This window comes from Peromyscus leucopus, chromosome 1 (genome assembly GCF_004664715.2).
Source record: "Peromyscus leucopus breed LL Stock chromosome 1, UCI_PerLeu_2.1, whole genome shotgun sequence".
In the NCBI taxonomy this organism is placed as follows: domain Eukaryota; kingdom Metazoa; phylum Chordata; class Mammalia; order Rodentia; family Cricetidae; genus Peromyscus; species Peromyscus leucopus.
Window position 1 is genome coordinate 29697024 of NC_051063.1, and position 16537 is coordinate 29713560.

The following is a 16537-nucleotide window of genomic DNA, read 5'->3' on the forward strand; positions in this document are numbered from 1 at the left end:
ATGAAGGAAACAGTCCAAGACCTGAAAAGGGAAATAGAAAAAATGAAGAAGACACAAACAGAGGGAATGCTGGAAATAGAAAATCTGAGTAAAAGATCGGGAACTTCAGATGCAAGTATAACCAACAGAATGCAAGAGATGGAAGAGAGGATCTCTGGCATTGAAGATACGGTAGAAGAAATAGTTTCATCAGTCAAAGAAAACACTAAAGCCAACAAAGTCATGACCCAAAATGTCCAAGAAATTTGGGACACCATGAAAAGACCAAACCTACGAATAATAGAGATAGAGGAAGGAGAAGAATACCAACTCAAAGGCACAGAAAATATATTCAACAAGATCATAGAAGAAAACTTTCCCAACATAAAGAAGGAAATACCTATGAAGATACAAGAAGCCTGTAGAACACCAAACAGACTAGAGCCCCCCCAAAAAGTCCCCTTGCCATATAATAATTAGACGACTAAACGTACAGAATAAAGAAAGAATATTAAGAGCAGCAAAGGAAAAAGGCCAAGTGATTTATAAAGGCAAACCCATCAGAATAACACCCAATTTCTCAATAGAGAAAGCCAGAAGGACCTGGACAGATGTAATGCAGACACTAAGAGACCATGGATGCCAGCCTAGACTAATATACTCAGCAAAACTTTCAATCATCATAGACGGAGTGAACAAGACATTCCAAGACAAAGCCAGATTTAAACAATACTTATCCACAAACCCAGCCCTACAGAAAGCACTAGAAGGAAAATTCCAGCCTAAGGAAGTCAGATACACCCTTGAACACACAGGCAATAGATAAAGCCACAGCAGTAAACCCCAAAGAAGAGAAGTACACACACACACTACCACCAAAAAATAGCAGGAGTGAACAATGGTCATTAATATCCCTTAATATCAATGGGCTTAATTCACCTATAAAAAGACACAGGCTTACAGAATGAATATGAAAGTAGGACCCATCTTTCTGCTGCATACAAGAAACACACCTCAAATTCAAAGCTAGACACTAAGAATAAAAGGCTGGGAAAAGACTTTCCAATCAAATGGTCTTAAGAAACAAGCGGGTATAGCCATCCTGATATCCAGCAAAATAGACTTCAAACTAAAATCAATCAAAAGAGATCAAGAAGGGCATTACATACTCATCACAAGAAAGATCCACCAAGATGAAGTTTCAATTCTGAACATTTATGCCCCAAACACAAGGGCACCCACATATGTAAAAGAAACATTACTAAAGCTTAAACCACATATAAAAACCCCACACATTAATAGTGGGAGACTTCAACACCCCATTTTCACCATTGGACAGATCTCCCAAATTGAAACTTAACAGAGAAATAAAGGACTTTACTGATGTTATGACTCAAATGGACTTAATCGATATCTACAGAACATTCCATCCTAAAAAAAGAACATACCTTCTTCTCAGAATCCCATGGAACCTTCTCTAAAATTGACCACATACTTGGCCACAAAGCAAATCTCAACAGATTAAAAAACAATTGGAATAACCTCCTGTGTTCTATCAGACCACCATGGTTTAAAGTTAGATTTCAACAACTACAGAAAACTTACAATCTCATGGAAACTGAATAATGCTCAACTGAATCACCAATGGGTTAAGGAAGAAATAAAGAAAGAAATTAAAGACTTCCTAGAGATCAACGAACATGAAGACACCACATACCCAAACTTATGGGACACTATGAAAGCAGTGCTAAGAGGGAAATTCATAGCACTAAATGCCCACATAAAGAAGTTGGAGAAATCTCATACTAGTGACTTAACAGTACACCTGAAAGCTCTAGAACAAGAAGAAGCAAAGTCTCCCAGGAAGAATAGATGCCAGGAAATTATCAAAGTGAGAGGTGAAATCAATAAAATAGAAAAAAAGAGAATAATACAAAAAATTAATGAAACAGAGTTGGTTCATTGAGAAAATCAACAAGATCGACAAGCCCTTATCCAAACTAACCAAAAGACTGAGAGAGAGCATCCAAATTAACAAAATCAGAAATGAAAAGGGGGATATAACAACAGACATTGAGGAAATCCAGAGAATCATCAGGTCATACTTCAAAAACCTCTACTCCACAGAACTGGAAAATCTAAAAGAAATGGATAATTTTCTGGATAGGTACCACATACCTAAGTTAAATCAAGACCAGATAAACTATTTAAATAGTCCAATAACCCCTAAGGAAATAGAAACAGTCATTAAAAGTCTCCCAACCAAAAAAAGCCCAGGACCAGATGGTTTCAGCACAGAATTCTACCAGATCTTCAAAGAAGAGTTAATACCAATACTCTTTAAATTGTTTCACACAATAGAAACAGAAGGAACATTACCAAACTCCTTCTATGAGGCTACAATTACCCGGATTACTAAACCAAATAAGGATACAACAAAGAGAACTACAGGCCGATCTCCCTCATGAACATCGATGCAAAAATATTCAATAAAATACTGGTAAACAGACTCCAAGAACACATCAAAACAATTATCCACCATGATCAAGTAGGCTTCATCCCAGGGATGCAAGGGTGGTTCAACATACGAAAGTCCGTCAATGTAATACAGCATATAAACAAACTCAAAGAAAAAAAACCACATGATCATCTCACTAGATGCAGAAAAGGCATTTGACAAAATCCAACAACCCTTCATGATAAAGGTCTTGGAGCAATCAGGAATATAGGGAACATAGCTAAACATAATAAAGGCAATTTACAGCAAGCCAACAGTCAACATCAAATTAAATGGAGAGAAACTCAAAGCGATTCCACTAAAATCAGGAACGAGGCAAGGCTGTCCGCTCTCCCCATACTTATTCAATATAGTACTTGAAGTTCTAGCCAGAGCAATAAGACAACATAAGGAGATTAAGGGGACACAAATTGGAAAGGAAGAAGTCAAGCTTTCCCTATTTGCAGATGACATGATAGTATACTTGAGTGACCCCAAAGATTCCACCCAGGAACTGATACAGCTTATAAATACATTCAGCAACATAGCAGGATATAAGATCAACTCAAAAAAAAATCAGTAGCCCTCCTATATACAATTGACAAACAGGCTGAGAAGGAAATCAGAGATACATCACCCTTTACAATAGCCACAAATGATATAAAATACCTTGGGGTAACCCTAACCAAGCAAGTGAAGGACCTATATGACAAGAACGTTAAGTCCCTGAAAAAAGAAATTGAAGAAGATATCAGAAAATGGAAAGATCTCCCATGCTCATGGATAGTCAGGAGTAACAGAGTAAAAATGGCAATCTTACCAAAAGCAATCTACAGATTCAATGCAATCCCCATCAAAATACCAACACAATTCTTCACAGACCTGAAAAGAATAATACTCAACTTCATATGGAAAAACAAAAAACCCAGGACAGCCAAAAGAATCCTGTACAATAAAACAACCTCTAGAGGCATCACGATCCCTGACTTCAAGCTCTACTATAGAGCTAGAGTAATAAAAACAGCTTGGTACTGGCATAAAAACTGAAATGTGGACCAATGGAATCGAATTGAAGACCCTGACATTAATCCGCACACCTATGAACATATAATTTTTGACAAAGAAGCCAAAAGTATACAATGAAAAAAAGAAAGCATCTTCAACAAATGGTGCTGGCATAACTGGATAGCAACATGTAGAAGGCTGCAAATAGATCCATATCTGTCACCGTGCACAAAACTTAGGTCCAAGTAAATCCAAGACCTCAACATAAATCCAGCTACTCTGAACCTGATAGAAGAGAAAGTAGGAAGTAGTCTTGAACATATTGGCATAGGAGGTCACTTCCTAAATATAACACAAGTAGCTCAGACACTGAGAGAAACAATCCATCAATGGGACCCCTTGAGAAGCTTTTGTAGAGCAAAGGATATGGTCAACAAGGCAAAGTGACAGCCTACAGAATGGGAAAAGATCTTCACCAACCCCACATCTGACAGAGGACTGATATCCAGAATATATAAGGAACTCAAGAAATTAGACATCAAAATGCCCAACAGTCCAATTAAGAAATGGGTTATAGAACTAAACAGAGAATTCTCAACAGAGGAAACTCAAATGGCTGAAAGACATTTAAGGAATTGCTCAACATCCCTAATTATCAGAAAATGCAAATGAAAACAACTCTGAGATACCACCTTATGTCTATCAGAATGGCTAAGATCAAAAACACTGAAGACACTTTATCTGGAGAGGATATGGAGCTAGGGGAACTCTCCTCCACTACTCGTGGGAATGCAAGGTTGTACAGCCACTTTGGAAATCAGTATGGTGCTTTCTTAGAAAACTGGCAATCAATTTCCCCCAAGATCCAGCTATACCACTCTTGGGCATATACCCAAGGAATGCTCAATACCACATGAGCACTTACTTGCTCAGCTATGTTCATATCAGCATTGTTTATAATAGCCAGAACCTGGAAACAACCTAGATGCCCTTCAACAGAAGAATCGATAAATAAAATGTGGTACATATACACAATGGAATACTACTCAGCAGAGAAAAACAATGACATCATGAGGTTTGCAGGAAAATGAATGGATCTAGAAAAAAATCATCCTGAGTGAGGTAACCCAGACTCAGAAAGACAAACATAGTATGTACTTACTCATAGGATACTAGATGTGGAACAAGGATGACTGGACTGCTACTCACAACATCAGGGAGGCTACCTGGAAAACAGGACCCCAAGAAAGACATGGGGATCGCTCAATGATGGAGAAATGGATGAGATCTACATGAACAGCCTGGACATGAGTTGGGGTAATGAAGGGCAAGGGTCAAGAGAAAGAGAGCTTGGGGGAGCGGGAGATCCCAGCTGGATCAAAATATTTTGCCTTAACAAAGATATAACCTGACAAAAAAGAAACTCCCCAAAGTTAGCGTTGGGGCAGAGTTTTGTTTGTGTCTTTCCAGGAGAATAAAAGCCTCCAAGTAAGGAGTCTAAAGACCACTGAACAAATGAGACATCTGAAGAAGGATGAATCATCCAGAAAAAATGATCCAAAAAGAGCAAATTGGCCTAATGGTAAAGAACATTTCTAACAGGATGAAATTTCATAAATCTTCCCAAATATTTGTTTCTGCTGCTCTCTACAAACAGAAGAGGCAAATGGTCTTTTTGTGGTCCTAATTCAATTAAAAATCAAACCTGACTTTGGAGTTGGAGCATGGCTCTCTCTAAATCCAAGCGTGTTTGTTAAAGAAACATCCAAAATCTCTGTCTCATGTCAAAAGACCCACCTGATATGGGACAGAAGAAAACCAAAATTAAGGGACTATCTATTGTCACTAAAATATAAATATTATCTTATAAATTTATGTATACATACATACATATATATATATATATATACATTTAAACTTTCTGTCATGATATTAATCATCATATAGAGTACTAATTCTAGAAATAGATTTCATCTAGCTTCCTGTATGTGATTTTGGTCTTGAGTCTGAATCAGGTAACTAGGAATTAGGTTTCTGTACCCTAAATATATTTAATAGATTGCGGTCCTTTAACCTCTCTGAGATCTGCTATATAGGACATTTAAAATGTTTAAATTTTCTGCAGTTAACTGTGACCATTCCTAACAGTGACCTTTGAAGTCTCCAAAAAGATGATGGGACTCCACAATGACAATTCCACCTGCATTATGATAATGCCATTAAGCTAACAAATACCACCCAAAAATCGGCTTTGAACTACAAACTGCTCAGGACAATTTCAAGGTGGTTAGCTGAGATGGTCCAGCCTCACAGACTATCCAGCCAAGACCTCAGATAAGCTCTACACTTTCCCGTCACACAGACACTAAACAGGAAAATAATACTGGTAGCTTTCCCAAGACTTGACAATTATCTCAACTGTCTCAGAGTCCCCTAAAAATGCCATCACCCCCAGACAACAGGAAGTAATTTTAGGAATATGACACTCACATTCCCAAGAGGTGGGTGGGTAGTTTTTGATCTGTTGGTGGGTTATGAATGTTTGTCATCGTTTAGGGGGTTGGTTGCAAATTGTTCCTGGTTATGATGAGGGAGAAAACCAAGCAAGGGAGGTTGGGTTCAAGGATCTCTTTCTGGAAAAAAAGAGGCGGGACATGGAAAGGACAGAATAAAAGGGTAGATTATTGAATCTATTTTATACTAAAAGCAACTATTAATCTCAAATATTTTACATTGGTATGGATTTTTATATACTGATACAAATTAAAGATTATTTTTAGTAGATTATTGAATCTACTTTCAAACTAAAAAAGGAACTGCCAGTCTCAAATAGTTTACGTTGGCATAAATGTTTGTATATTGATACAAATTAAGATTTATTTTTGTTATACTGTATATATGTTTCTATTCTTGTTTAAGTATTATACCTATGTAGCTCATTTAAAAATGTAATGTATAAGGAAGAAATATAGGTTAGTAGTTAGTCATCTATAATGATCAAACTTGTAATTATGTTAGGTATATTTTCAAGGTTAAACAGATATATTTTAGATAGATAGGTGGTCTTCAAACACTTGAGAGACCTGTAGAATATGACACTTAAGATATTTCAACTACCTAAGGCTTTTCATACAGTGAGACACATCTCCTCCTGGGAGCACCAGTTTACTTCAAAAAAGGATGGTAGGCATCAAAAACCTCCATGTGGAGTTTGCTTTCAATGTGGCAAAGTCACCCACTGGGCAAGAAACTGCCCTTGCCTTAACTGCTGACAGTGTGCTGTTCAAATTAGACAAGCAGGACACAAAAGGTGACTGATGAACTTTGCCAAGAGAAGTCGGAGTAGTTCTTCAAAATTCCTGCTTCACAGAAAAGTCTGTCAGATATCTAGGCCTGTAGGCAAAGATGGATACCCAACATTGCAGAGGAACCTTGGAGTGACTGTCCAGTGAGCCAGATGTCTCTGTAACTTCTTAGTTTTGAAGCTTCTTGCCCTGTGCTCCTGTTTAATAAGGTAATGTTATTCCCTCCTCGGGTCTCTGATGGGTGGAAGATAGCCATGGTCACAGTTTTCCTTGTTATTAAACTGAAAAAAGAAACTCCCAGAAGAGGTACAAAGTTGAGAGACACAAAAGCTTAAATTGTTCATCTAAGAAAATGTTTTAAGGTCTAAAATGATAGCTTTGGGTTGGTAATACAAGTTAGGACAGGAAGTGAGTTAGGACTCACCAAGTTAGGAGAGATAATAGAGTAGTTTCTCTGAATTTGCCAAATACAAATGGACTTGACATTGTGAATGCAATCCTTACTTGATAATTTTTCTTATTGTACATAGTTTTACTGTGTTAGAGTTAAAACCTTTCTCTTTTATTTAGACAAAAAGGGGAAAATGTCAAGGAATATTTGGTCACACTGTGAACCCCAAGTTTGTATTTACATTAATTAAATAAAATTAACCTTGGGCCAAGAGGCTACATTAACAACTAGTTGACAGAAAGTAATCATAGAGCACCAGAGGGTACCCAGGAGAGACAGAGAGACACAGGGAGTAACAGAGGGATTTGGAGTGCTGCAGCCTTTTCTGGTTTGGCAAAGCAGAAGCGTGGTCTTTCAAAAGCTCTAGCAAGAAGGGAAGGTCAGCTTGTTGTGACCCAGCCTCTCTAGAAAAGCAAGTTTTCACTCCAGCCTTTGAATCTGGAGTCTTATTTATAAATAGAAAGATAGAGATTTAGTTAAAGCAGTGCCTGAGGGAACAGAATTGCAATCCTGGCTGAAATAGCAGCTGGCTAAGAGCATCCACTGTGCCGAGGCTAAGACAACAACATAGAACCGAGCACTCCTTCTCACTTGCCAGGTTCTGGAGTTTCTTTCTCCAGGATGGATTCCTGGGAGTTGTGAACTCTGTTAGATTGATGTATTTATTTATTTATTTATTTATTTTTATTTATTTTTTTTTTATCTTTCCATCACAGGCAATTTATTTTGTTCTATTCATTCACAGTTAATACAGAAAATACTTGGAAACATTTCCATATAATGTTTGACACAGAAATCATCAAATAGAAGTATACAATGTTGACAGGAGGCAGTACATTTATAATTTATAACCCCAAATGTATTTATAAATTAGAAATGGAAAGATCTACAAATGAAATTATGAAGGTTCACCAAAGTCATTTAATCTGTCAGTTTCTCATTCATTTTTATGTCTTAATAGTATTCTATTGTATGAATAAGCCACATTTTATTTCTCTCCAGTATTTGATAGCTATTTGAGTTGTTTTAACTTTTTTACTATTAGTAACACACTGCTGTAAACCTTCATGTACATGTTTCATAGGTGCACATTTTCAGTAGTTTGAGGATATATTCCTAAGGGTAGAATTGTTGAGTAACAGAGTAACAATGTTTTGCATTTTGACCAACCACCAAACTGTTTTGCCAAAGTGGCACACCATTTTACAATCTCACCAAATCCTTGTTTTTAAGGCTCTGATTTTTGTACAAAAGCATTCAATCATTCTGTCAGACCAAACCAGGAAAAGTAAGCTATAGTTCAGAGCTGTTCTATTCCATTTACTATGCAAAGCCATTCTTGGCGTTTGCAACTCTCAGCCCTTTTGAGTATTCTTGCAGTGTTCACCTTTTCCTCCACCACTTTTTTTTTCTTCTTTTTTTCTGGTTTATTCCTATCTATTACAAATGTATAAAAAAAATCCTCCATCAACGCTGCTGATAGCAGCAGAACCTTGAGAAATATACCTTTGGTTTGCCTCAGAAAAGGAACACATATTGTACTGTAAAGTTTATAAAATTGGCGCAAAACATTGTGATAATGTTACAATACCAGTTTTAAGAGTTCAGTGACTAATGGGGAGCCGATGGGATACATGCAGAACTGTGAAAGCGATCTCACTTAGCCAGCTGTACACGTAGACTGTAAATCTACATTCAGATCATTTCTGATCTAAGACTATCATCTCAGTTTATCTGTTGAGGTCAACCAGGAAACCCTAGAATATACCTTGATTTTTGCAAAAAACAAAATAGGGGGAGGGGTTTTTTTCAGCATTTCAGTCCACGAGTAACAGTATCCTAACAGGCAAAGTGTTCTCTCACTGTCAACATAGAATGAACTGCTGCTGGAGGTCAACTTGGGCTTTAATTTGCATTAGCGCTTACATGCATAGTAGTCCAAGTTGTTGACCTCATGACTTTAAAAAGTAACTCTAAAAAAGTAAAATGGCCCTTCTTGGAAGACTAAAGAAAGACATCCAGCCATAGTTGTAAAAAGTCTCATCAAAACAATATACCCTTTTATGAATTACGCCCCAATTAACAAAAAAAAGTAGCCCCAAATAAGAAGCAGCTCTGAAAAAGAAAATACAACTTAAGATATTTGAAAAAAACAAGGTGAATACAGGTTCAAAAATAATTAAGATACATTTTCTTAAGGCTACCTAGAATTAGGCTTTAAAGAATTCTACCATTTCAAGTTTACCACTAGTTACTAGATACCTATTTACAAACAAGATGTTCACCTTTTTTGTTCCTTTATCAAGAGAAAAATCTACCTTCAGATTATGAGGGTGGTGATGGGGAGGGACTAGAAAACAAGATTCAAACAATCCCATGTAAATATCACATTTTTCAAATGGAAGAACTCCAAACTGCACTAGAAGATCCAATCACTAAGACACTTTCCATTGAAATGATTTAAGTACAACTACATGACACCAAGGTTTAGGCCTAATATAGGCCTGACAACCAAGTCCTTGTTTTCTGGAAGAAAGGCCTCAAAAGTCCCACTCAATTCCACATAACAATACTTCAAAGATCAACTAAGTTTTCCTCTCCTTAATATTTTTGTTTTTGACTTCTAATCTTAAAGACTAGATTAAAACTTAGCTCATTTCCCAGAAGGCATTGCTTCCCTTTGCTCTATGAAAGAGTCCATCAAGACCTCTTCCTCAAAACCATCTAGCCCCCAGCCTCCAGCCTGTGCTTTCTCAACATCCTGAAAAAGTAATGTAGGTAAAATATGCTCATGAACATTAAAACTAGTTGTTAGAAAGACGTAACTAGCTTTATAATTTAAGTTTTAGAACATAAATACTTGCAGCTTAATCTGCACTGACAATGATTGTCGAAGCCTAGAATTCAACATTTACAAATTCTCATTCACACACACACAAACCACACTATTATCACACAACTTATGTCTTGAGAGAATCTTCTGCTTTTTAAATCTTTGGCCTCCCAGTCAATCCCAAGTTCAACCAACTTTTCCGAGTTCTGGTAGTTACCTGGACCACTGAGGCATTGCCACAAGACTTCTTCTCTTTTGAAACATCCTTTTTCTCTAGATATTAGGATAGCTACGCCAGTTTGTTTCTTCTATGGTGTATGTTGGTATGAAATAGCAGCTGGCTAAGAGCATCCACTGTGCCGAGGCTAAGACAACAACATAGAACCGAGCACTCCTTCTCACTTGCCAGGTTCTGGAGTTTCTTTCTCCAGGATGGATTCCTGGGAGTTGTGAACTCTGTTAGATTGATGTATTTATTACAGCATAATTTTATACAACAAACAAGCAGAAATTCTGTAGAAAACTCCATTGACGTTTCTGCTCTTTGGGACTTGTGATTCCCATTTAAAACAACTCCCCTCTACTCATCTCAAGCTTCATCTGAGGTTCACAATTCAAGAGTGCACAAAGAAAAGGGGACATGCTACTTAGGATGAGGAATACTTTTTTTTTTAATTAGAAACCCAAACCATGTGGTTTTAAATGTCTTCGTTATAAACAGAACAGCTCTCTACAGCTCCTAAGTGTTAATTTTCAATAAAGCTCTTATGAAATATTTGAAAATTAAGAGGACATAGAAAGGGATCAAACTGAACTGGCCTCTGAAGACTGAATGTAATGAGTCTTTCTCTGTTCTGCCACCCAGCTCCCAAATAATGACACAGAGACACATTATTAATTATGAAAGCTCAGCCTTAGCTTAGGCTTGTCCCACTAGCTCCTAAACTTAAATTAACCCATACTTTTATTAACCTACATTCTACCACATGGTGTTACCTCTCTTCCATCTTGTACCTCCTGTTTCCTCTCTGTGTCTTCTGGCATCTCTGTCTGCTTTTCTTCTCCCTAGAGTCCTCTGTGTCTGGAAGTTCCGACTAGCCTCTTCTTGTCTAGCTATTGGCCATCAACTCCTTTTTATACCAATCACAGCAAATACATCTTCATATAGTGTACAAATATCCCACAACTGATAGAATGCCAAATCTTAAAACAAAACTGGCTGAATTTCACAGGTGCATAATGACTGGTGAACCTAAGATGCTGGCATTCTTAGAGAACCTCTGCCCTCTGAACACATCCAGGGGGGAAAGCTGTGGAGCAACAATACTTGTTCTGCTGTGAGACTTGCTGGCTTTGCCTGAGAGACCAGTGTGGTCTACCTCCTTGTAGGTGTGGGGTAGCCGCATGTCTGTACAGTGCGAGTTAGATTCAAGTTTTCACAATAGGTAACTTCTTCTTTCATGTGCTCTGGTCTCTAAGACATATATAAAGTAGCCAATTCTAATCATCATACGGAAAACTTGTAAGGCCGCTCCCCAGAACCTCATCAAAGCCTGGGGCTTCAACGCGCATGTGGTCCCCAGCTTTTGCTGAGTTAACTTGTTCAAAGGTTAACTTAGGAGAGGATGGGGAGGTATGGCCTTCCTTTACACACCAGACATTAGTACAATCTCCCAGAAGAATTTTGTCTAAATTATACTTTATGAAGACCTATTTCTACACTGATTCCAAACGTTTTTCTTTTCTTTCTGAGATAGGGTCTCACTATGTAGCTCTGGCTGTCCTGGTACTTTCTATGTAGACCAGGCTGGTCCTGATATCCACCATCTCTGCCTCCTAAAGAGAATACTGGACTAAGTGTGTGCCACCATGCCTGGCTTGTAAACTCTGTTGAGAACCACATCTATCTACACCCTAAATCCTTTAATGTGTGAAATTTCTGTCTGGAGAAATTGCCTCTTCTTTTTAAAAAAATAGCTTTTTCTTTTTGATGAGTGCTGTTTTCTCTATAGTTTGAGAAATTACAGGAATTTAAAAAAAGAAAAAATTAACTGCAGTCAAGAACGTGTTTGGATAAAATTGACTTCAGGTGTATATGGAACATGATGTTAGAGCAATCTGGCGGGCCTGAAATTCAGAAGAGAAAGGGCTTGCTGAGATGTGAACCCCCCGGGAACGGGAATAACACTACTTACTGAGCACTTTGTGTGGTGAGCAACTGTAAAGAAAACCCGGATGCTTTAACACTCATTACACACACAACCTCAAAAGAGCAGTGAAAAAAACCACAACACCCAAGAGTAACAGGACCATAAGCGAAGTCAAGCCTACAGCAAGGACCCGAGGGTTCAGGGCCAGGCCTCCGGGCTCCAACACCCTGACCTGAGGAAGAGATCGCAAGACACGATCTCAATGTCAGAAGTCTCCATCTTCACAGACATTAGCAATAGAAGATGGCCTGAAGATTTTCATTTAAGAGCCCAATGGAGACAAAAGACTTTAATCCCAGTACTCAGCTGTGAGTTCTAGGCCAGCCTGATCTATACAGTGAGTTCCAGGCCAGCCTATCTATAGAGTGAGTTCCGGGCCAGCCAGGCTACATAGTGAGACTCTGCCTCTAGCAAACAAACAAACAAACAAAGTAATAAAATAAAAAAAATAAAATCCAGCACTCTGCCTGTTAATCAAGAGTGGCGATATGAAAGAGTACTAAGAAAAAGAAACAATTTCTAATGGTGTTTCTTGGCTGCAGGAAGATGTTCATCCACGTTAGATTAGCAATACCTCCAGGCCTGGTGTGTAAGGGAGAGTTCACAATATGCACGTAACATCAATTGAGCACCTACCACCCTAGAATGAAATGAAGCAGCTCCACCTTACACACTGGTGTAATGTTTCAAGCAGTGTGTGATACAAATGAAAATCTACCTGCACAGGATTTTGGAAGCAGATAAGGAGTGAGCAGGAGTTCAGTCATTGAATCTGGGTCAAGCGGAGGCTATAGTCGCTGACATCTTTTCAAACGAGCTAGAAAGAAAACGTCAAAGGCACACAAGGGCCTGGGGAGCGGTGGGGTAGAGGAGCACCTCACAGGCACATGGTGGTGCCTCACCCGATCCTAGCACTTAAGGGGCACTGGCAGGGGGATCAGGAATTCAAGGCCAGGCTTGGCCATACGAGATCCTGTTTCAAACAAACAAAGGTACATCATATATAGGACTGGAGTTATCTGATGAAAATGTTTGCTTATATTTTACAGATGTCTATGTATACAGCCTCACAATAAAGGGAATTTACTATGGTCTTTATGACAGCTAATCTCTCTTGTCACCTTGATGGGATTTAGAAGCACAATGGAAGCCAATGTTTGGACCCGTTAGTGAAGAACTGTGCAGATAAGGTTCAGTGAGGTGAGGCGATTCACCCTAAATGTAGCTGTGCCGGTCCACGGGGGAGACCAGCCGAGCATCAGCATTCCTCCTGCTTCCTCACTTACTGCGTGCGCGCTGCTCCGACAACCAGGCCTCCCCACCACACCGGACTGACCCCGGGAGCTGGGGGCCCAGAGAACCCTTGGGTCACTTTTGTTACATAGTCTGTCACAGCAGCATACAAAGGAAGGAATACAGTCTATTAACACTCTGCAATATCCATGAATAGTTACTAATTATTTCTGACAAAAAAATGTAATCTTCAACACACAAGTCAAAACAAAATGACTTAATCTTCTTAACAAATGTGTAACATGAAATCAGAAGTGTGAGAAAAGCAAACACTGATGCCTGATCCAAAATTCTGTGAAACACAACATTGGGTTTCTGTGACGAGATGCACCTGGGTGTTCTATTTCCGTTACAGTCCTCTGAGGATCCCTAATTTCTCTGTGTGACATTCAGCTTTTCTAGATGAACACCAAAGCAGTTTCTACCAAATAAAACCTAAACCAGATGTGTTTCCATCTTCAGTCATCATTTTTCTGAAAATATGCCTGGAATTTACAAGTGAACTCTCAGTAACCAGAGTGCTGCACGTGCCTATGATTTTGTAGAGAGGGATGAACAGCAAATATTTCAGTGACCTCAACCAATTCTAGCTTGGGGAGAAAGCCTGAACAAATTACTAATGTAAATATGTCATTTTGTTACTGACATAAAAGTGATTTGTTTATTGGCAAAACTTTTAAAAGACACCAAATAATGTAAAAAATAAAATAAATATAATCCTTATTCCCTTCCTAAAGAAATCCTTTCTATTTTGTAGTTAAGAAACAAAGCTACTGGCAAAAATTTGTATCCAGAACAGATTGTGAGCTGCATGGCCGTGCTGAAGAACAACGCCTAGTCTACCAGTGAGCAACGACTCACATTTGAACACTTCTGCATGTATGTGTGGGTTGTATGTGCACGTGTGGGTTGTAAGTACATGTGTGGGTTATATGAACATGTGTGGGAGGTGGTGCTAGTCTATGGAGGTTGACAACTTTGACATCCTAACTTTCTCTTCAGTGTTCTTCTATCATGCTGAACCCCCCAAGTGGTCCTCTAGGTTGCCAACCTCCTCTTTCTCCCCACAAGTGCCTAAAAAAGTGCACTTGGATTTAGTCAAGGCTACCTCCACAGACAAGCAATATAATCATCTTAAAGGGGTCCTGCTGTCTTCTTTTTAGGTGCATGCGTGCGTGCGTGCGTGCGTGCGTGTAGGTGTGGGGGGTGCGCATGTGTGGAGGTAGAGGTTGACATTGGAATATCTTCCATGATGCCTTTCCACTCTATCTTTTCTAGGTAGGGTCTCTCACTGAACCTGGAGTTTACCATTCTGCCTATACTGGGTAACCAGCAAGCTCCTGGACCCCCCTGTCCCTGCACCTCAACAGCAGGTCACAGGTACATGTGGTCATGCCAGCATCTGATGCCGGGTGCTGAGATCGGAGTCAGGTCTTCACGCTCACACAGTCAGCACTGCTGAGCTATTCTCTGAGTACCTCACTGTCTTCACTTCACAATTACTGAACAAGGCACGTTTTCATTAAAAAGTACACACCTCACAAAATGGTTCTGTTTTTATAAAAATCCCAAGACTAAAAAAAAAAACCAAACCAGGTGTGGAGATGTTAGCTCAGTGGGTAAAGCTCTCGCTGTGCAAACACTCTGTTCCAATCCCCAAAACCATGACGAGCCAGACACAGCAGCACTAGCATGTGCGCGCACACACACATACACACATACACACACACACACACACACACACACACACACACACACACACACACAATCTTTCAGTGGAATTTATAATCTATAATTTCCTTTCATCATTAAGAAATCCAAATATAGACTATTTAAAATATTTTTAGTCTAATTGTTCAATTCATAGCCTTATGTTTACAAGCACTGTGATGAACAGGAAAGACACTTGTCCATGCAAATTCTACTTTTCTTTCTTTATTTAAATTTTTGAGACAGCGTTCTATGTAGTTCAGACTGGCTTTGAACTTGCAACAATACTCCTATGTTAGCATCCCAAGTCCTGGAATTGCAGTCCTATACTACTATGTCTGGCAATTTGTTTTTTTTATTATGATTGAGGGATTTTAGATTTTTTTTTAAAGTGTATATGAATGGCTCATCTGCATGTATGTTGCCCTCAAAATTCAAAAGAGGGTGTCAGATCTCCAGAAACTAGAGTTATGGCTGTTTGTGACCATCATATGGGTGCTGGGATTTGAACCTAGGTCTTCTATAAAAGCAGCAAACACTCGAAAACTCTGAGCCATCTCTCAGTCCTCTGGGTTTTTTGTTTGTTTGTTTTTATTAATGAAATTCAACAGGTAGGTCATTGTGATCGTTCAGTAAGAATGGCCCCCATATGTTCCAGCACTTGGTCCTCAGTTGGTGGAACTGTTTAGGGACAATTAGGAGGTGTGGTCTTGTTGGAGGAGGTAAGTCACTGGGGGTGGGCTTTGAGGTTTCAAGATACCTGCCATTCCCAGGGTGCTCCCTGCCTCCTGCTTGTGGCTTGAGATGTGAGCTCTAGGCTGCTGCTCCAGCTGCCTGTTTCCAGGTCTTTGCTCCACCATCACAGAATCTAACCTTTGGAACTATCGGTCTAACTGGACAGTTCCAGGGATAAGGTGTCCTGCTCATGGTGATTTGTCACAGCAATAGAAAAGTAAAACAGTCACTGAGAAAAACATCAAAGAAGAAAGAAAAACGTTCTGACAGACTTACCTTGGACCCGGACAACATACTGGACAACATTTTTGTTCCTCTTCCAATTCCAACCACTACGAAAGAAAGAAATAATATGACCATCTATTCTGAAATCAAAGTTTGTCAAACATCTGCATATCTTGTTTATAATTTACTGGCCTATGCAGATCAAGGTTATAAAAAATACACATTAACAGAATTTGGAGTCACTATTAATCCAGCTAGATGATGTCAGGCAACTAAGAATTCTGAATAGGGAAA

The 16537-nt window shown here is 38.9% G+C and overlaps 1 protein-coding gene across 1 annotated transcript in view; it reads right to left on the bottom strand.

The window, feature by feature from the left end:
* Trub1 (TruB pseudouridine synthase family member 1) overlaps window positions 1–16537 on the bottom strand; it is a 60902-nt gene that overhangs the window by 27631 nt on the left and 16734 nt on the right. Inside the window, exon 3 of the mRNA XM_028880974.2 lies at window positions 16295–16350. Within this exon, the coding sequence (XP_028736807.1) occupies window positions 16295–16350 (56 nt within the window). The remainder of the gene's footprint in view (window positions 1–16294; window positions 16351–16537) is intronic.